This window comes from Emydura macquarii, unplaced genomic scaffold, assembly GCF_026122565.2.
Source record: "Emydura macquarii macquarii isolate MOO-44397 ecotype Brisbane River unplaced genomic scaffold, CSIRO-AGI_Emac_v2 contig_3485, whole genome shotgun sequence".
NCBI classification, from domain to species: domain Eukaryota; kingdom Metazoa; phylum Chordata; order Testudines; family Chelidae; genus Emydura; species Emydura macquarii.
In genome coordinates, this window is record NW_027133622.1 from 373,399 (window position 1) to 394,620 (window position 21,222).

The following is a 21,222-nucleotide window of genomic DNA, read 5'->3' on the forward strand; positions in this document are numbered from 1 at the left end:
GAGGAGCGCCCAAGCTCAGTCAGGTTCCCTTCACTCTTACATCTCCTTGGGCAGGGACTCTCTCTCAATGTTTGCCTGCGGCCGGGGTCACCCTGGCTTCCCATCCCCACACACAGGGCACTGTCCAAATCCAGATGTTCCTGCCAGGAGGCTGGCAGATGTTGTCCCTTGCCTCCCCCACCTCAGCTGTCACTGAATGCAGCTAATCCCCTGCCATTAAATATTTAAACCACCCCAAACCTAGAGGATTATCTCACTGCCGGGACCCAGCGCAGCCCTGTACAGAACTCGGGTGACTTCACAAATCCCTGCACCAGGGAAAATGATCTCAGCCCACTCGGCCTAAGCACTTAGCTCCCCCTCCCCGCCGGCCGGGAGAGAACCCAGGAGTCCTGGCTCCCAGCCCCTCCCCCCGCCCGCTCTCTCAGTGAAGGGGGATCGCGGACGGAAGAACAGAGGCAGTTTCCAGGGAGGCAGGCGCCTGTTCTCTCTGAATTGTTGCCTAAGCTCTGTTACGGAGACCTTGGGTTGTTTAGTTACTGGACTGAACAGCAGTGGGGCTACAGGGCAAAAGTGAGGGACAGCAAAAGAGCGGGGGAGGGGCAGGGAGGAAAGCAAAGCAGTGGGACAGCAGGGGGCTGCGGGTCAGGAGTGAGGGACACCGCAGAGCTGGGGGGCGGAGAGCCCAGGGCTGGGCTAGCAGGGGGCTGTGGGTCGGGAGTGAGGGGAACTGGCAGAGCTGGGAGAGAGGGGAGCCCAGGGCCGGGCTAGCCGGGGGCTGCGGGGGCTGGAAGGAATTTGGACTCAAGTCAACTCTTCGCAAACAAACACGGCCCTGACCTTTGGACGTGCCCGAAGTGCGCCAGGCGGGTGGGGAAGGCGGGTTTCGCGTTGCAGAGGGACAGGGGTCAGCGAGCACGGGGCTGCCGGCCAGCGGCTGCGGTTGGAGATAAATCAGACTAGGCTCATCTGACTGCCCAGTGGGATGGAGAAGGATTGGCCGGGGACCAGGCGCTGCACCGCAGCTGGGACCAGAGCCTGGCTTTTAGGGAAATGGCCCCGTGTCCCATTCCCCACCCCCGGAGCCAGCCAGGCCCCCTCCAACCCTACAAAAATAATCTTTGCTCCATTAGAATGAACCTTTAACAGTTTAATTAATACATACGTCACCGGACTCTGCTCGGCCCGTGTCTGTGGAAAGTGCTGTTGGCTTTCGGTCTCTTATAATAATTAGCAATAATAATAAAATAATAATAATTAATCATAACTATTGAGAAAATTAATGCTTGGATTAGAGGTATTAATGCAATGAAGGAAATCCCGGAGCTGGATTTCCATGGGGGAATGGACTCCAAATCCAAGGGGTATAATACACGGGTTAGAAAGAAATCCCGGAGCCAGAACAACATGGAGAAAGGACTCCAGACTGGTGGATAATACATAGGTTGGAAAGAAATCCCAGAGCTGTATTCCATGGGACTGGAGTCAACTTTCCTACAGGGCCACAATGGATAGATGGAAAATCTGGCTAAGGGTATGGGTCTGATCCCCTGTCGTGATGCAGGGGGGTTGGCTGGAAGCAAATCTCAGAGCCTGAATGGACTGGAACAGTGTCTGATCCCTTGCAGTGGCACTGGGGGTGGGATGGAAATCCCAGAGCTGGATTCAATGGGAATGGAGTCCAATCCACTGGAATGGTACAACAATAAAGTCCAGTTCACTGGGGCAGAGGCAAGGGGGGCAAAGTAAAACCTGGATCTGGGTTACACTGGAATGGAGACGAGGCTATTGGGGCTGATGTAAAACCTGGATCATGGAGTAACAGCATCCAATCCACTGCAAGGGCACACGGTGTTGGAGGCAAAACCCGGATCTGGATCCCCTCGTGCAACAAGACAGCTGGAAGCAAAACTCAGATCTGGATGGAGTCTGGTCTGATCCATCCAGCGGATATACAAAACTGGAGCAGTTTGCTCAGCTGTGGAAAGGCAGGGAAAGCCTGGATCTGGATCTGTCAAGTGGGGCTGGGATCAGGAGTCAGCGCCATGAGGCTGGTGCAGGGCAGGGTAAAACCTGGATGCCTAGAATTGGAGTCGGATCTGGGTCACTTCTTACAATCCGATCCAAACAGCTGCAGCAGTACAAAGGGGTGGGTGTAAAACCCAGATCCGGGTCATTCTGCAGAGTGGCTTGGATTCCAGATGAAGAGTCAGACCCACTGCAGTGATAGACAAGGATGGAATCAAACCTGGATCTGGATCCTGGCAGTAATTCACTTTTGGTGGCTGCAAAAACCCGGATCTGGATTCCTTGAGGGGGGCACAGATCTGGATCCCAATGCTGACATTCCATGGGGCTGGAAGGAAAACCTGGCTCTGGATCCTTCACTGTAATGCTTTTGGGTGGAGGCAAAAGCCAGATCCGGATTCCTTCAGTAAGCAGGATCCAGATCCTGTTGTGCAGGAGTCTGAGGCATGCAGGATTGACGCAGAACCCGGATCTGGATTTTATAGACTTGGATCCACTGCACTAGGACATGTGGGTGCATGCAGAACCGGATCTGGATTATTCACGAATGACAGGGATCCGGAATCTGATCCACTGCGAGATACATGGGAGGACCAAATCCAAACCTGGAGCCGGAGCCTACATCAACAGAGCTGGAACCAGCCCAAGGATGCAAAGCCTGGCTCTGGATTGATACGGCTCCATGGAGGATGGAAAATCCAAGACCCAGATTTCTTGAGTAGGATCTGGGTCCAGCTGTCTGATCCTTCTCTGCACTGACATGGGGAAGGAGGGGAACTCCAGGTCAAGATCCCTTTACAGTACAGCTGGTTCCGCTCCAGAAGTCTGGTGTCAGTAGAACCAGAGCTGCACCCCTGTGCAACAGAATCCAGTGCACTGGGATGGTGACAAAATCCAGATCTGGATCCCCTGGCAAATGGAGCGGGATGGCCTGCAGTAATGCGCGTGGGGCGGAAGCAAAAGATGGCCTCCGGGAGCAGCACATGGATCCAGATCCCATCATAACTGAGTCCGCTGCGTGCGGGGAGGAAGCAAGAGCGAGACTGGAAAATTCCTCTGCACTGAGGCACCTAGGCTGAAAGCAGAATCCAGATCTGGATCTCATCTCCATGGAGCCAGAGTCTCTGGAAGGGTACAGGTAGGAGCAAAACAAAACCTGGATCTGGATTACCACATCCCCTGCTCGGACACTCACAGCATGGAAGCAGAATCCGGATCTGGATTTACACATCCCCTGCTTGGATGCAAGTAGGTTCAAAGTAAAACCCGGATCTGGATCGAAACCCCCACCTCCCACCCAGATGGAATGGAAGAAAAACCTAAATCTGAATACATGGCTCCCCTGGCACCAACACTGGTGGGTTGGAACAAAATGTGGAGCTGGATCCATCTTTCTGGAGCTGGATTCATTGCAAGGATGCACAGAGGCTGGAACCAAAACCCGGCTGCCAACTACCACTCGGATCCAGCTCTCGCCCGCCCTACTTCCCCACTTCTCTCTGGGCGTCAACCTCCTGAATCCAGGCTACAGTGCGGGCCCGGCTCTCCTCCCAGCTGTAGAGGGGCTGGTAGCCGAAGTGGCGCTGGGCCTTGTCCGTCTGCACCGTGAAGGTGGTGCTGGCCACGGCCAGGGTGTAGGGGTTGAGCAGGGGGGTGTAGGAGATGATGGGTCGGAGGAGGCGCTGCAGGAGGTCATTGACCAGGGCCAGGCAGCGCAGCAGCCAGTAGGGCATGACCGGTCGGGAGCCCAGGAGGCGGAAGCCGCAGGAGGCCAGGATCTCCATGTTAAAGTCTTCGTAGCTCTTGTAGGGGGAGGCGTCATAGCAGAAGTAGACCTGACCCCCGATGGCCGCTGGGGCATCCTGCATCCGCTGCGCTGCCAGGACGTGCATCCAGGCCACATTTCCTGTGGGGGGCAGACAAAAGGGTGGTAGGGGTGGTCAAACACCCAGCCCTGATTCACCCCAGCAGGTTGCAGTGCAGCTCTCACCACCCCCCAAAGATCAACCTTCCCGCCTTTGGCCGGGACTGGCGTCGCCGTGTGAGCTGCAGCCACTAGATGGCGACAGCACTCAAAGACACACGTAGCCTCTCCGCCCTCCCGCAGGGCAGTGCCCCCCCCCCCCCCCCACACACACACCCCTCTCCAAACCAAGCCCCATTTTTACAGTCTCCCAGCATCCATGCACACACAAACCACATCGGTTCCTCCCACACCCACAAGGGCTATCAGTGGAGCTGAGTGGGGGGGGGGGGGGGCAATCTGGGCCATGTGTCTGGAGTGAGGGGCACCGGCAGGGCTGGGCTAGCAGGGGGTTGCGGGTCAGGACTGAGGGGCACCGTGCTGTCACTCACCCACATAGACCCGGCCATGCTCGGTGCTGACCGGGATGGCCCGGAGCAGCCTCCGTCCTGTCTGCAGTCCCTTCTCGTAGAATTCCTTCATTAGCGGGTGCTTCTCCCCATAGATACCAGTAGGACGCAAGGCACAGGTCACCAGCCACCGACCATCCCCCAGCTGTGGGCAGACAGGGGGATGAGTGCCCGGATGCCTGGCTCCCATCCCCTCACTCCCTGGAGGCTGGGTGCTCTGTGTGGTGCCATCCCGGACACCTGGGTCCCATTTCCCATCCCAATCTCTCTGCCACCCCCTCCCTGCCCCTCTGATGGCTGCAGGGTCCTTAGTGGGCTCATCTCGGATGCCTGGGTTCCATTTCTTTTCCCATAAACCTGGGCCCTGTTTACTCCCTCCCTGGTATTGGGGGGCTCCCTAGAGATGCTTGCCCAGATGCCTGGATCCCATTCCTTGTCCCAGATGCCTGGGTCCCATTTCCTCCCTCCCATGGGACAAGGGCTGCAGGGCTCCCTAGGGGTGTTATCCTAAATGCCTGGGTCCCATTCCTCATCCCAGTCCCCCTCCCACCAACGGGGGCTGGGAGCTGTGGGACTCCCTGGGGATGTGCTCCTGGATGCCTGGGTCCCATTCTCCACCCCAGGGGCTGCGTCGGGGGTGGGGGCTACTTACAGGTGTTCCATTGGCCTCGATGACCATGCGCTCAGCCCGCGCCTTGCTCAGGGGGTACGGCTGCTCGTGCTGGGCATCGTAGGCCGAGTCCTCATTCCCCCTGCACCGGGTGAGACACAGCGCTCATGGGCAGTGCCCCACCCTGCCCGTCTCCTCCGCTGGGATCCCACCGCCCCCCACCAGCTCTCTGCTCTGGGATATAGCCACTGCCCCAGCCTCTCCCCCCACCCCCGAGATCCCTCCCAGCCCCCAGGACCCCTAGCTGGCTCCAAGCAATGGAGGGATATTGAAATCACCCCATCTCAGCCCTGGATGGAAACGGCTCTCCCCAGCCATCCATATCTGGCGGGGCCATGCCCACATCTGGAGCCGTGCACAGAAAAACAATGAAAAAACAAAACCCACAGCTGCTTCCCTCCTGAAAGGCATCAGGAAATGAAAACGGAACCCAGGCATCCAGGTTGGCAGGCAACCCTAGCTCGGGGGGTGGGGAGGGGAGACAAGCATGGCATGGGACCCAGGCTCATGACCTGCAATGTGTGTTTGTTTCATGTGGTGGTTGCCATGGTGCTGGGGTGGGAACTCCGAGAGAAGCCCTGGGTGGGGCTGGAAACAGCTGAGGCTGGGTGGGAGCCAGACACGACAGGCAGGGAGGGAGGGGTGTGTAACGAGACCATTATCTCTTTGGATGTCTGGGCCCTATGCCCAGCTCTGGGAGGGGAGTGGAGTCTAGTGGGTAGAGGGGGGGGGGGGAGGGGGAGGGAGGGCTATAAGGTCTAAGACCTTGTTTTTGGCTAAGCAGTAGCAGTCATATCAGGAGAGGCAGCAGCCGGAAGCTAAGACGCCTGTAGTCACATCCTCACATTCCTGAAATCACTTCAAGACAACGTAATATCGGGCTGTTAAAAAGGTGCCACTGTCTTAATGGTACCTGCCACCACCACATAAATAACCAGATCCGGAGGAAGTGCAGTTTGCTAGCATCTGTCTGGCAAGGAATCGCTGACCAACAGTTGTGCTTGTAAAATCTACACTTCTTGTTGTCTTGCCTTTATGGCACCCCATTCTCTATGGTTTATCTGAGTGATCTGTCTGGTCCTTTAATTGCTTCTGTCTGTTGTATAATTAAGATAACCAAGGGTGACCAATTACGGTGGTCGGCTGTGATTGGTTACAGAGCTATCTTGCACTGTGACTGTCCAAGGTATAGCTAAGCAGGACTCAAGTTTCACTATAAAAACGGGGGTCCAAGAGGGAGACCAGCTGGAGAAGGAGACAGACAGACAGACAGACCCGACAACAGAAGGCTCCCTCTCCAAGACAGCCCAAGATCAGAGTTGCTAAGAGCTGCTGCATGACCCAGGTGAAGGTTATTACTGTGTAAGACTCGCTGGTAAAAGATCCTGCAAACCTACAGTCATATACACCCAGAGCCCTACGGTCTGGGAATGGGTGACCCGGAGCCCTACGGTGTGAACTGAGTAAGGGTGGGTGCTCCCCTCCCCCCAGAGCCTTATGGATTGGGAAAGGTGGGGTGCGTGTGTGAATAACAGGGCTGGGAGCCAGGGTCTGTACCTGTAGAAGGGATCCCCCTTGGTGTTGGGGCCCACGACCTCCATGCTGCTGGTATAGATAAGATACTGGGTCCCATGCTCGATGCAGGCGTCAATCACATTCCTGGTCCCTGGAGGTGGGGTTGAGGGGAGAGGAAAACAAGGGGTTAATCAGGTATCTAAGCCCCACCCCCAACTCTGCAGGGCATGAGACCCTTCTCCACAGCCCAATCACCCAGCACCAGATCTAGGAGCGAGGGGCTGGGAGCCAGGACTCCTGGGTTCTATCCCTTGCTCTTGGAAGGGAGTAGGGTCAAATGGGTAGAGCGGAAGGGGGCCTGGGAGCCAAGACTCCTGGGTTCTATCCGGGCTCTGGACCTCAGTTTCCCTTCCACACCGAAGTCATCCAGTTCTGGAATTCCTCTCTGTTACTCAGAAGCCGTGTGTCAGGCTGCTGGGGCTGGGACCATGGGCAGGGCTGGGACGGGAAGCAGGATGGGCTAGGGAGCACCCGGACTCACAGGCCCACCCAGCAACATGGCTTGTGCGTGGTACACAGCTCACAGAGGCATCTCCCGCATCCGCCTCCCTGTTTATTCCCTTTGTGACGTGGGAGGGATTTTCCAGTGGAAATTTGGAAGCGAGACAGAGGGCCCGAGCCAAGCGAGAAGAGATCACTTGGAGGGAAGACATTCAGGGCTGCCATTCCAGGCTCAGCCTGAAGGGGGTGCTGGCTGCTGGGTGGTGATCCCGGATACTCCAGAGCCAGCAAGGGGTGCTATAGGGAGTGAGGCCAGAGTGCTGGCTGCCAGGCAGGGCCCCCCCCACTAAGCCCCCCACCCCACACACACACACACACTTCTTGCAGCACAGCACCCCCCAGCAATGTGCTCTGCCCCAAATCCAGCTGCTTTCCATACCATGCACGTTCACCTCTGTGATCTTCTCAGGCGGGACCCTGCCCCACACGTCCACCAAGCTGGCCGCGTGGATCACCACATCTGCCCCCGCCACAGCTGCGCTGACGTCCTTGGAGCTGCTGATGTCCCCCTGGATCAGGGTCACCTTCACCTTCTCTGAAAGAGATACAGAGCCCGGGTGAGAGGGCTGGAACAGGGGAGGGCTGGGAGCCAGGACTCCTGGGTTCTATCCTGGCTCTGGAAATGGAGAGAGGTGGGTTGTGTTACTGGTGTCGTGACTGTCACTGAGCTGTCACTGTCATTTGGAGTATTGTGTCCAGTTTTGGGTCCCCCACTACAAAAAGGATGTGGACAACCTGGAGAGAGTCCAGCAGAGGGCAACAAAAATGATTTGGGGGCTGGAGCACAGGACTTTGAGGAGAGGCTGAGGGAACTGGGCTTGTTCATTCTGCAAAAGAGAAGAATGAGGGGGGATTTGATAGCAGCCTTTAATTACCTGAAAGGGGGTTCCAGGGAGGATGGAGCTAGGCTGTTCTCAGGGGTGGCAGATGACTGAACAAGGAGCAATGGTCTTGAGTTGCAGTGTGGGAGGTCTAGGTTGGATATTAGGAAGAACTTTTTCCCTAGGAGGGTGGTGAAGCACTGCAATGGGTTACCTAGGGAGGTGGTGGAATCTCTATCTTTGGAGGTTTTTAAGGCCCAGCTTGACAAAGCCCTGGCTGGGATGGTTTAGTTGGGGTTGGTCCTGCTTTGAGCAGAGGACTGGACTAGATACCTCCTGAGGTCCCTTCCAACCTGCATCTTCTAGGATCCCCTCTCATGCCAGCTGGGCTGGGCACCATCCAGGATTCCTGGCTCTCCTCCAGTGTCAGGTCCCCACCCCCCAACTTCCTGTCCAGCCACCACCTGACCCCTGCAGCCCCATGCGTGTCTCTCGGCCGGCTCCGCACAGCTGTTTCCGTGGACGGCTGGGGAAGGAGCTGGTCATCAGGCCCGTGAGAGACATTTTCCGACACAAACAACCAGATGGAAACAGAAAATGAATGGCTCATCCTGCAGCAGAGCCAGGAGCACACAGGAGAGTTTTGGAAGATGGGGAAAGGGACGGGGAGGGAGGCGCCAGCTCTGATCCAGCCCCACAGGCAGGGGACTGGCTGGCTGGGGGGTGTGGAGGGAACGGGATCTGAGGCCCAGATGAAAGGTGATTTCTCAACTATTTTTTACTTAGAAAAACTTGATGCCCTGGCTCTTTGGCTCCGTTCAGGAATCCAGTGGAAACTCTCCAGGCATCTATAACCGGAGCTGTGATTAATTTATCCCTCGGAGCAAAGCACGTTTGGAAGCCAATTTCTTCCAGTGAAAGTTTCCTAGTAAATAGCTCTGCCGGTGCCCCTCACTCCTGCCCCGCAGCCCCCTGCTAGCCCAGCCCTGCCCCCTTATTTCTGCGAGTGCTCCAGAATAGCTGTATCTGTGTGGACGAGGGATGAGTGAGCAGATTCCAGTTAGAGGTTACCGCTGGGTTATACTGGGGTGTGTTGCTAAAGTGAACGAGTTCAGAGCCTGGGCCAAGACCATAAACATAGGACCCAGCCAGGCCAGTCCCACACGATGCAGGCTCTAATTCATTCCGCCCTGCCTGCTGGCAGCCGTCCCTGTCCAGGAGCTGCACTGACACGCCGCAGGATGCACAGGAAGAGCCAGGCGCGAGGCAAGGGCGGACCGCACAGCTGGGAAACAAACAGCCCCCCTGTTCCAACCGCCAGCCCCCGCTCCCCTCCCCAAGCCAGGGTAGAACCCAGGAGTCCTGGCTCCTAGGGTCTAGTGGGTTATCCTCTGGGGCTGGGAGTCAGGACTCCTGGGTCCCTATCCACCTTCATGAGTCACTAGATGCCCACTGCAGTGCGTGACCCGACACACACAACATACAGCCACAAACACTATTGTTCCGGGTCAGCCAACTGAGGCAGCGTCTAGAGACACGGCCCTCCAGAAACTCCCTCACCCAGAGGGGGCTTGGATCCCCCCCAGCAGGTGCGGTTGCCCCCCCGCACGCTGAGGTGACTGTCTGGGAGCCAGGCTCTCGGGGAGGAACCAGCGTTGGAATAACAAAGCGTGTTATTTCGTCGGCAGCCTGAGCTGCGTGCGTGTGCACTACCCCCTGCGGGAGGGAATCGGGGCCGGTGCGTGCGTGAGACAAAGTGGGAATTTTCTACAATATTTTTATGATGCCCAGGTGTGCCTCAGTTTTTCTCTGAGCTTTGCACGGCTGCTCCATGGGGGCAAAAGAGTTAACCCTGCTTTTGGAGACATGAGGGGCGGAACAGGGGAGGATGCCTCGCCTGGGTCATTAAGGGGCAGGTTGAAACGAAACCAGATCAACAAGGGGTCCAGAGAGACAATGCCAGCTCCAAGGACTCAGGCATCAATGCACAACAGCAGGGAGGGGGCGGGGGGAGTGCGCGTGTGTGTGGTGGGGGAAACTCAGCCCGGCCCTGCCTGGAGAAACAGGGCCTGAGCCTGGTCCAGCAAAGAATAAAGCAGGGGGCTTCTGGGGAAGCAAGGAGCTCTCTCCTGACGCAAGCGTCAAAGCAAGATGGAGCCTGCCGGGGTGAATTGCTCTGGCTTGGCCAGAACGGACGCTGCTTTAACCTTCGTGTCTCTGGGCTAAGCAAAGGCCGTCTGAGGCTGGGGGCTCCGGTAAGCAATTAACCCAGAGCTGCTTGGGAGAGGTGCCAGGTGTCCCCGCCAATCCTGACTGGGTGCATTAGGCCCCGCAGCATGGCCAAGCCTCTGTCCAGGGGTCTTCCTGAGCCAGACTCGCCGGACAGAGCTCAAGAGATGAAGCAGAAGGGCCGGAGCCCAGACACTCAGTCTCAGAGGTGGTGAAGGAAGAATGAGCTCTCTGGGGAGCCTGGCCCACTTGTGGGATTCCGCCAATAGACTGCTTACGAAGACTGTGGTCTTGGTGTTAGGGGTGGGATCCGAAACGCACACAGCGAATGTTGAAAGAAGTGACTGGCAGCAGCAAAAACAAGGTCAAAGGAAACAGCCAGATAATGACACACAATCCCCGCTCTCCCTGGCCAGCATAAAACCGGGCGGGGACAGAGAGTTGAGCACTGGGGGGCTCCATGAACTGCGTCTGGAGCCGCAGAGGGGCAAGAGGTCCCACAAAAGGGTAATTGGGGAAAGACACCCCCCGGCCCCCCCAAGATGCCCGTTCTAAAGGGCGCCACATACCAAATTATTGGCCTAGTTTTACAGAGCGGGGAGGGGTAGCGATGCTGACCTCCCAGCCTAAGATTTGAACCTGGCTGGCCCTGCGGCACGGCTCCGTTCTCTCCCCCACTTCCTCAGTCCCAAGCGACAGCGGTGTACAGCCATATGGCCGCCACCGCTCCCGGCGGAGACCAAAAAGGCCCCGCTGCTTACGTCTGACCTGACACCTTATAGGGAAAGGTTTCGGGGTGTGCTCTCTGAAGCCTCTGCCTCCTGGCGGGAGGATATTGCCACAAGTGGGGCAGGGGGGCAGAGGTCACTACACTGGAGGAGTCGTACAACGCTGTCGAGTTGAAGCCATTCTCGGAGCTCTGGCCCCATGAGCGGAAAACGTGGGGGGCTGTGGGATGCCTTCGGGGCTGCCTAGGGCAGGCCGGCTGGCAGACGGGTCTGCGGAAACTGGAAGGGAAGTGGGCCGGGTTGGGGGTCAGATGGGGGTGCCCCAGAAGTGGGATTTGAGTCAATCCAAACAGGGAGGACAGCCGATGTGGGCAGGCCTCCTCCACGGGACGTCGGAGGGGCAACAGTTGTAGGAAAACAGGGCATAGGCGGGCAGAACGCCCGATGAAATCAGGTTTGCCTGGGGCAGGGGGGCTCATCCTCCGCCCGGTCAGGAAGCACACAGGGAGCAAATGCTGGGATTGACCTTAGCGGGGAGGAAAGCCGTCGCCCAGCCAGCCCCTCTGAGGCAGGGTGACAGACGAGCTCCCAATGCAGGGACCACGACTCCTCTGCTCCACAGGGAGACAGTGGGGGGGGAGGGGGGGGGAAGGGGGTGGAGAGCTTCTGGGACGGAGGCAATCCTTGTCAAGCCCTCTCAAATGCGGCAGGGCCACGGGAGCTGGGGCAGGGTCCCAGATGTGGGGCTATTTGCCCCACCGATGGCTGAGATCCCTGTGCAGACACAGGATGGATCGGGGGAGGGGGAATAGCAGGGGTTCCCCAGCTCATTCTCCTTGGGAAGGACGGTGTCCCTTCGAGGCGCAATTCAGGCCCTGTTTCTGCACTGGCTGTGGGCTGGAAGCCGGGAAGTGCAAACAGCCGAGCTGGCAGGGAAGGGAGGGATTCCCCTCTTTGCCTCTAGCGCCGAGGAAAGGCACGTGAAGGGGGCTGAGAAGTGGTTCCCAGCCAGCTGCACATGGGAGATGTGAGTCATGGACTCGGGTGTAACTTCCTTGAGGCTAGAACCCAAGAAGCCACACTCCTAGCCTGGCTGGGATCGGAGCCCCAGGCTGGGCGTGGGGAGACATGGGCAGAGTGGGGGGGGGGCAGTCCCCTCCCCCCCGGGCAGCCGATGGGAGGAGATCGTGGCAACACCCCCCCCATTTTAACACCCAATGGTTTCGAGGGGGGGGGGGCATGAAAAATTTCCCTGCTCCATGCACCTGGCTAACGTCATGAAATGGAGCAGCCCAAAGGTGGGCCCTGAAGCTGCTCCGCACGGCGTGTCGGCACCCGAGTTTGATTGATTAGGAGCGGAGCTGGGAGGATCTTGCATCCCTGGTGCTGGGAAATGGGCCCTGGCATCTCTAGCTAATACTGGCGGGTTTAAAACACCCCCACCCCAGGTCCCCGGTTAAAACACCCCTGCTTGATTCGGCCTTGAAGGGAAAGAGAAGTGACAAAGTGGGGATTTCCTGTAATATTTTCCTGAATCCCAGGCCTGCCTCAGTTTCCCTCTGTACTTTGGATGGCTGCTCCTAGAAGAGCTGACGGGGGAGGAAGGGGGAGTCCCCTCATTGCCTGGAGGAATGAACAGGCTCATTAAGGGACCGGTGGAAACTGAGGGAGATCAACGGAGAGATGCCAACTCCAAGAACAGGGACCGCGGGAAATTCTGGCCAGGCGGGGGGAATTCAGCCCGGCCCTACCTGGAGAACCAGGGCCTGAGCCAGGACCAGTGGAGGATCAAGTGGGGGGGCTTCAGGAGGAAGTGAGAAGCTCATTCCTGGCAATGGGTGGATGGATCCTGCCGAGGTGAACTGCTCCTGGTTTGGCCAGAACAGACACTACTTTAGCCTTTGCGGGTGGCCCTGCAAATCCCAGCTGGTGCTTTAGTCCCTGTGGCGTGGGGAAGCCCCTGGAAGGGGGCCGGCCTCGTCGGACTTGCTGAGCAGAGCTCGGGGGGCTGGAGCCCCATAGCCTAGTCTAGGAGGCAGTGAGGCTGCGGGGCTGAGCCTGAAGGAAGAGGGGTCCCCTTGGGGGCCTGTCCCGCTGATGGGGTGGATCCGTGACTCTGTGCGGACGTGACCACAGGCCTGCCCCCTGCTGGAGGGAATCGGGGCCCCAGAGGTGGGGTAGGATGTGAACAGCCCTTGCCCTGTGCCTCACCTGTCCCCAGCTGCCCCATGGCCAGATCCAGCTTCAGATCAAAGACGCGCACCTCAGCAACGTTGGGCGATCGCTCAACCAGCATCTGCACCAGATGGGAACCCAGGAACCCGCAGCCGCCTGTCACCAGATAGATCTGGGGGGCCCGGCCCCACTCCATCAGCCCCTGGGAGGAGAAGGGAGACAGGACGGGAGTTAGGCAGGAGGTGTGGAGATTGCCAACCGGAGGTAGGTGGGACTGGGAAAGGATTCCGGCCACAAAGCTTGGCACACCACTCCTTTGTCTTTGTCCTGGATGCCCGCTTCCCATCCCTCCCTCACTCACTCCCTGGGAACCATGGGAACCCCCAGCTCTATTGTCCCAGATGCCTGGGTCCCAGCTTGCTACCATACGAAGCCATCATACCCCCAAGTGGCAAGGGCCAGAAGTCCCCACCCAGGCCCAGATGTAATCACCGCTCTGCGGCAGGTGCTGTAATTTCTGGCTTTGCTACCCCGGATGACCAGGTCCCTCCGCAGGGTTGTGGCTTCTGGGAACTGTTTGTAGACTGGAGAGCAATTTCCTCTCTGAAATAACTGAAGACAAAGAAGCCTGTTTTTCGTAAGCCCTTTTCAGCAGCCAGGAAGCAAAGCTGCCCTTGAATTTACAGCTTGTCAAACCATCCATTCCGGCACAATGAACAAAAGGCCAGGGCAAGTAGCTGCAGGACTGGGTCCGGGGCGGGCAGCTGGGAAACAGCTGCACATAACACCACTCAGGGCTGGCTCACCTGGCACTAAGATGCAGCCACCTCTGGGGTGGGGCAATGGGGCAGGAAACGGCCCACGTCTCCTTTCTCAGCCTGAGTGTAAGGGGGAAGATATCCCAACATAAGCAGCAGGGCTATTTTAAAGAGGTCTCTAGAGTTGACCTTGGCACGTCCCTTCGCTTTTCCAAGAACTTCCCCGTCTGGTTATTTCTGGTTCATGGATGTTGGAGGCTCTGTGCTGTAAGGACTGGAGAGCTCAGCAAATGCTGCTCTCCCCTAGCAGGCAGGGCTGGCCCCAGGGTGGCAGCGGGTGCGCTGTGCTGCAGGGACGGGGTCGGGGGGGTGGACTCAGCAGGGGCACTTTCCCCTGGCAGCCAGAGCTGGCCCCGATGCAGTGTCCCTTTAGTTTTTATCCTGCATTAGCACCTTAACTCTACAACACATCGGGACCCGAAACACTGCCCAGTCCACATCCCAAAGGGCTCACGGTCTAACCAGGCAAAGGCAGGAACATTCTCCCCCTTTCACAGTTGGGGAAACGGAGGCTCAGAGAGATCCAGGACTTGCTCTGGGACTCACAGGGAGCCTGTGTCAGAGCCAGGGATAGAACCCAGGAGTCCTGGATCCCAACCCGGTGACCTAAGTACAGCACAGTTCCCATCTAGCTTTCCCGGTGACGGGACAGCCAGTCGATGAGTGACACCTTATCGGAGGGAAATGACAGGGATTGTTCCTTGCTTCCTTGACACAGGAGAAATTATTCCTCCCCACCCCCCACATATCCCCCAAAAGCAGTCCAGCCAGCCAGGGTCTGTACTCAGGAGAAGAAGGCTACATGTCAGCCAACCCAGTCCCCAGCCCCCTCCCCCAGAGCTGGGATAGAAGCCAGGCGTCCTGGGCAGGGAGCACCACCCTGCTCTGATCATTATCAGCTGGGCACGTGGCCATCTGGGCTGTCTAAGAAGTTTGGGTAACGCTGCTGCCGTGTCTCCTGTCTGTAAATAAGTGCTGGGGAGGGAGGCCGGGGGGGGAATCGGTGGATCATTGATATGGAGAGAATCACCCCACGGCATGTCAAAACTCATTGCAAGCCCCTGAGCGGTGGGAGAAAGGGGGATCTGGAGGTCGGGAGTGAGGGGCATCGGCAGAGCTGGGGGATGGGGGGAGCCCAAGGCTGGGCTAGCAGGGGCTGCGGGTCAGGAGTGAGGGGCTGGAATCCGGCCCAGCTCAGCCCAAGGGGCGCACGGGCCCAGCAGCCTGTCTCCTGGGGACAGACGAGGTAAGATCCAGCTCATTGACAGGCTCCGTCTCCCCGTGCGCCCAACGGTGCTGCGGGAACAGCACAGTGGCTGCACACCAGCATGGCCCGGTGCCCCGGGGACAAGGTGGGCCATGTGATAGCCATTATCAGGCCACCTTCCAGCAGGGAACGGGACGCTCGCCAGCCTGACTCAGGAGCCTCGGCTCATGAGCCAAGCAGGAGGTAAAGGAACAGATGGATCCGATCACCTGCCACCGGCCACCTGGGCAAAATCACAAGTCAACAGCACCTGAGCTCAGCACCCCCCAGTGGTGCCCTAGGACCAGCCCTGATGGCTAGTGGAGGGCGCCCTCTACTGGCCCCCGCCCCGCAGCACAGCGCCCGCTAGTGGTGCCCTGGGGCATGGGGCCAGCCCTGCCTTCCCGGGTGCCCGCCCACTCCCTGTCCCAGGTCGGCTGGTGTCCCAGGCCGATACACCCTGGCGCCGCTGCCCCCGCCCCGAGGCGAGTGTCCAAGGTGAAGCACAGATACTGTGCGCGGGACTGGCAAAGTCGGGAGATTAGATCCAGCTCTGCCCTTGACCCCCTTCCCGCTGTGTAATGCCGTCAACCCAGCCCTGGGCGAGCAAGAGAGAAACAAGCCAGGCTCCCAGCTCCCCCACTGCTCCCCTCCCAGAGCTGGGGATAGAACCCAGGAGTCCTGGCTCCTACCCTCCCCCTCTCAGAAACATGGCCATCTGACAGGTGTTCCACACCCATAACAGCCAGGCTGCGCTGCCTGACCCCAGCTAAGGGCACCATGACACATGGGTGTGAGCCAGTCTCGTGTTCCCAAGCCCAGCCTGACGAGCAGGTGCTGCTACTTCAGGGCGTCAGCCCAGCTTAGCTGCCCTAGTTCGGGCACAAGCCTAGCTCCCGGCCAGGAAAGACGCTAAGCACAGCCCGGATGTAGGGCTAGATGGGCCCGTAGGTCTGACCCGAGCTGGACGGGCGCAGGCTGGGAGTGGGAAGCACCTGTTCTCTCGCTGGGGGAACGGGCCGCGACGGGGTTAACTAGGCAGAGATGGAAACGGAAAAAATTCGCTCCCTGACGCTGAACTTGCTCCAGCTTCTCCACAGCAGCCCACTCCCTCCCCCACCCCCAAGCTGGGAGTGAACCCAGGAGTCCTGGCTCCCTGCCCCCAGCCAGCTCTAACCCACGGGGTCCCGCTCTCCTCCCAGAGCCGAGGATAGAACCCAGGAGTCCTGGCCCCCAGCCCCCGCCCCTCAGAGCTGGGGATAGAACCCAGGTGTCCTGTAAACGCCCAGCCCCCCCTTTGCACGTAGGCTGGGAGGCTAGAGCCCTCGGCAGCGCCAGCGGTGCAGGAGCGGGGAGGGCGGGCGGCGATACCTGATCGGCCCTGGGGTCCCAGGACACCGGGGTTCCCCGCTGTCCCTTTCCGCGTCCTTCCTCCAGTGACATCCCCGGCTTGTGAGCGCTCCATGCCGCTGCCTTGTTACTGTGAGACAGCCCAGCGGCCCCGCCCTCCGCCCCCGGGTCCTAGTGCCCGAGGGGACGCGCTCCGGACGCCTGGTTCTCGCCCCAGCTCTAGGGGGTGCTGGGAGCCAGGACTCCTGGGTTCTCTCCTCAGTTCGGGGGGGCGGGGCTGGGAGCCAGGTGTAGACACACGTGGCGCTAGCTCTATGCCAGCATTTCCCACGGGCCGGGGCAGGACGGCGCGTGGGGGTTTTGAAGGGATTCCAGTCTGGGGGGGGGTGTCAAGAACCTAGAAACTGCTCCCATCCTCCATCCCCCCTCCAGGGCACCCCACTTCTTGGGCGGGATCAGAGCTGTTACCCCCGAGTGGGGCAGGGCCCCGTGTCCTCTCCCCCACCCTCGAAGCCAGCCTGGTCCCCCAGCAGGGAGAGGCTCCATGCCCCATTTTTCTGCTCTCTGACTCCCTGCCTTCAGGACCCTCTAGCCATGGGGGGCGCCCACGGGTGAGAGCCCAGAGGTGTGGGGGCGGGAGAGCAATGCCCCCCCTGCTGGGACAACTGGACTCATTCAAGTTCCAGGCTGGGACAGCCTGTCCCTCCCCCAACCTCCCCCCCCACACATCCCCACTACCTGTTTCAGCCCCGTGACTGACCAGAACCTACACTGTCTGTTTGCTACACAGAACCACTTCCCTATTCCCAGCACCTCACCGGATCTGGGGTGATGGGAGGGGGGGAGCTGCTCCCTCATCAATCCCCACCTGCCCTAGAGAGGCTCTTAGAAATGCACCGAGCGTCCTCTGGTGGCCAACGGGCAGCAGCCCAGCCCTGACAAACTGGATTTAAAATAAAATTGTAGCAGACGTGAGGTCTAGTTAGGTTGAGTCGGGAGTAGAACCCAGAAGACCTGGCTCCCAACCCCTCCCCCACTCTAATCCACCAGACTCCACTCTCCTGTGTGGGGAGAAAAGCCAGGAGTCCTGCCCCCCCTTCTAACCACTAGACCCCACTCCCCTCCCAGGGCAGGGAAAAGGGAGGCTGTGCCCCCACGCTCCAGATGCACAGGGTCTCCAAGCCTGAACAGGACAGAGCCGGGTGTTATTCTTACCTTACCAGCTGGCACTGCTCCCAGGCAGGAGATGACGCACAGATGGTGACCAGACACCGGAGTTCCTCTTTCACACAGCGAGACACTTTCACTTGACTGGTGAGCCCAGCTGTTGACAACGCACTGGCCCCTGTGCCCATCCACCACCAGCAGGGCATGAGCGGGTATCTGTGAGATCCTGTGACCAATCTAAGTCAGCACTCCCTAGAGGGGAAAGGCCCATGTCCCATTCTCTACCCCTCTGAGCCAGCCAGTCCCCCACACTGCAGTGGGCACCGCATATCAGGGAAAGGCCCCATTCCCCATGCCAGAGCCAGTCAGTCCCCTACACAAGAACATAAGAAAAAAAGAGTTACTGACCTCAGTAACTGTTGTTCTTTGAGATGTGTTGCTCGTGTCCACTCCGTGTCAGGTGTATGTGCACCACATACACCAGTGCCAGAGATTTTCCCCTAGTGGTATCCATAGGGTCAGCTCTTGAACCCTCTGGGGTCACGTTCACATATGCGCTGGTATAAAGGGCGCCACCAGCACCCCCTCCCTCTCAGTTCCTTGTTGCCGGAACTCCAACAGAGGGGAAGGAGGTTGGGTTGTGGAGTGGATGTGAGCAACACATCTCAAAGAACAACAGCTAGGAAGATCAGTAACTGTTCTTTCTTCTTCGAGGGCTTTGCTTACTCATGTTCATGCCTTGCCAGATGACTCACCAGCAGGTCCTCTGAAGGTGGGCCAGGAGTTCATGGACGTGCCGATCATAACACCACTCTGCCAAAGCCTGTGTCATCCCGAGTAATTGTGTAGTGGGATGCGAAGGTATGGACAGACGAGCACGTCACGGCGCTGCGGATGTCCTGCCTCAGGACCTGAGCTGGGAAGCTCGCAGTCGCTGCTTCAGCTCTCGTAGAATGAGCTGTCAGCAGAGCCAGAGGTGTGACCTTCACCTGTTTGTAGCAGGCTCAGATGCAGGCAGTGATCCAGGATGAAATCCTCTGGGATGACACTGGCAGTCCCTGCATCCGTTCAGCAATCACGATGAACAGCTGCATGGATCGGCGGAAAAGCTTAGTCCTGTCAATGTAAAAAGCCAGAGCTCATCTGACATCAAGCGTATGCCTTTCCTCACTAGAGTTGTGGGGCTTCAGGAAGACTGGCAAGAAAATAGCCTGGTTGACATGAAACTACGACATCACCTTTGGCAAGAATGCTGGGTGAGGGCGCAGCTGGACCTTATCCTTGTAGAGCACCGTATAAGGAGGTTCAGACGTCAGAGTCTTGAACTCTGAGACTCACCCTACTGAAGCAAGATCTACCTGCAAGGCGACTTTCCAGGATAGGTGTAGAAGAGAACAAGACGCCGGGGCTCAAAGGGGGGCCCAGTGAGCCTTGATAGGACCAGGCTGAGATCCCACGGAGGGATTGGGTCTCGTACTGGCGGGAAGAGCCTCTCCTAGGCCCTTGAGGAATCTGTCATCTCATGTGAGAAGACTGATCTGCCCCAAATAGGGGAATGAATAGGACTTGTGCTCTGTCTCTCTTAATCTCTGAGGACCTTGTGAATGAGGGGAATTGGTGGAAAGGTGTACAGCAGATCCATGGTAGGAGAACGGCATTGGAAAATGAGCCACATGTCAGGGAACAGAAGCGAGGACACTTTCTGTTCTGTCTGGTTGTGAAGAGGCCCACTGGGGGAGTTCCCCACCTCTGCAAGATCTTGGCAATCTCCAGGTGTAGGGACCACTTGTGGCGAGAGGAGAAGGACCTGCTGAGGTGATCTGCCAACACGTTCCTGACCCCTGGGAGGGTAAGGTCTTTAGGTGGAGAGCGTGACCTACACGGAAATGCTATAGGCAGAGGGCCTCTTGGCAGAGGGCTGAGGGCCACGCCCCCCTTCGCTTGTTGATGTAACTTGGAATCATGCAGTGTTATCACTTGCCAGACAGCTGGGGAAGGAACACCTTGCAGCCAGTCGATAACCCTGAGCTCCCTGACATGTATATGTAATGCCTTCTCCTCCTTGGATCAAAGGCCTTGGGTCCTGAGGGTGCTGATGGGCCCCCCCACCCTAAATCTGAAGCGGCCAATATCAGGGACAGCAGCGGCCATGAAGGGGACCCCTTTGACACATGATGCGGCTCCAACCACCATACTAGGGAGGTAAGTATTGGTGGAGAGATCGTGAGGACCATGTCCAAATGGTGCCTGGCTGGGGGAGTAAACCGATGCCAGCCACATTTGTAGAGGTCTGAGGTATAACCTCACGTGCTGGACCACGTAGGTGCAAACTGCCATGTGCCCTAACCACAGAAGGCATACTTGCGCTGTGGTGAGCAGTGAGTTGTGGCCTGCCTATAAGCTCCTCTGGTAGGAGCACTCTGGCTTGGGTGGAGTCAGGGACTGCTCTAATGATCTTCTGTATGGGTACCTGTGCTGATTTTTGTTTATTAACAGCCCCAGTGCTTGACAGAGACCCCGTACAACCGTGAGGGACTTGGGCTTTCGAGGGGCCCTTGATGAGCCAGTCATCAAGGTAGGGGAAGATTGTACACCCCGCTGTCTGAGGTAGGCTGCGAGCACTGCCATGCATTTTGTGAAGACCCTTGGCGCTGCTGGTTGTCCAAAAGGGAAGTACTGTGAACTGGTAGTGCTTCTTCCTGACTACAAACTTCTGGAGGTTGACACGGGGTGTAGGGACCCAAGGAGTAGAGTGTGGCTCTGGAGTATTTTACACCATGCAGCCTTGTGTCCATTTCTTCCATGGACAGAGCTGCACCATCGAACGGGAGGTCCTGAATGGATCGTGGAACCTCCGAGGACAGGACAGATGATTGGAGCTACCAGGCTCTTCTCATGGAGACAGCCGACGCCATTGTCCTAGCCATCGAGTAGGCTGTCAGAGGCTGCCTGGAGGGAGGCTCGGGCCACTGTCTTGCCCTCCTCCACCAATGCTGATATACTCTGAATGGCCCGTCTCAGAGGCTGATCTAAGAACCAACTCCATTAGAAGTGTTCTCAGTCTAACGTCCTCTTCTTTTTTAGTGTGAGGTCTGAACCCCTTACAGATCCTGCACTTGTCTTGCATGTGAGCCTCTCCCAAGCACTTAAGACAGCTCTGGTGAAAGTCGTTCACCAGCACAGGCTTCTTGCACCATGTGTAAGATTTGAAGCAGGGACTGGGGCTATGTCCCCTGTGGGGTCATATCTATGATATAACAGGTAACTAAGAACTAAACTAACTAACCTTAATTATATACAATATTACTACAAAAAGAACCACTTGCCAAGACAAAAGGACGTTCCAGCACTGTCACAGGCGGTAAGAAGGACATGAGAGGGATTTGGGAGGCCGGTGGCACTCTTTATACTGGCACATATGTGCGTGACCCCAGAGGGCGCTAGAGCCAGCCCTATGAATACCATGGAGGGAAAAAAACTCCAACACCAGTGCATATGGCACACACCCACCTGACATGGAATGGACATGAGCAAGCATTTG

General features: G+C 57.9%; 1 protein-coding gene across 4 annotated transcripts; it reads right to left on the reverse strand.

The window, feature by feature from the left end:
• Window positions 1-705: 705 nt before the first annotated feature.
• HSD3B7 (hydroxy-delta-5-steroid dehydrogenase, 3 beta- and steroid delta-isomerase 7) lies at window positions 706-17,360 on the reverse strand. Of its 4 annotated transcripts, XM_067535253.1 has the most exons (8): window positions 16,536-16,785; window positions 13,593-13,712; window positions 13,137-13,302; window positions 7,527-7,682; window positions 6,629-6,737; window positions 5,054-5,153; window positions 4,384-4,546; window positions 706-3,934 (listed from the first exon to the last, which is right to left on the reverse strand). In XM_067535253.1, exons 1-8 carry the CDS (start codon window positions 16,605-16,607, stop codon window positions 3,510-3,512), a joined length of 1,311 nt encoding a protein of 436 aa, XP_067391354.1. In that variant the 5' UTR covers window positions 16,608-16,785; the 3' UTR covers window positions 706-3,509. The 4 variants fall into 4 exon arrangements, with proteins under 4 accessions (XP_067391354.1, XP_067391357.1, XP_067391355.1 ...); XM_067535256.1 differs by lacking the exons at window positions 13,593-13,712; window positions 16,536-16,785 and adding an exon at window positions 17,333-17,360; XM_067535254.1 differs by lacking the exon at window positions 13,593-13,712.
• Between the last annotated feature and the right edge of the window lie 3,862 nt (window positions 17,361-21,222).

What these genes read in the sequence shown, in the direction of transcription:
- HSD3B7 (XM_067535253.1), bottom strand. Translation starts at nt 16,607, where the DNA reads ATGTCACTGGAGGAAGGACGCGGAAAGGGACAGCGGGGAACCCCGGTG. An exon ending in AAGGGGGATCCCTTCTACAG is followed by an intron (nt 5,154 to 6,628) that starts GTACAGACCCTG and finishes CACCCGGTGCAG; the next exon opens with GGGGAATGAGGACTCGGCCT. An exon ending in TCGAGGCCAATGGAACACCT is followed by an intron (nt 4,547 to 5,053) that starts GTAAGTAGCCCC and finishes GTCTGCCCACAG; the next exon opens with CTGGGGGATGGTCGGTGGCT.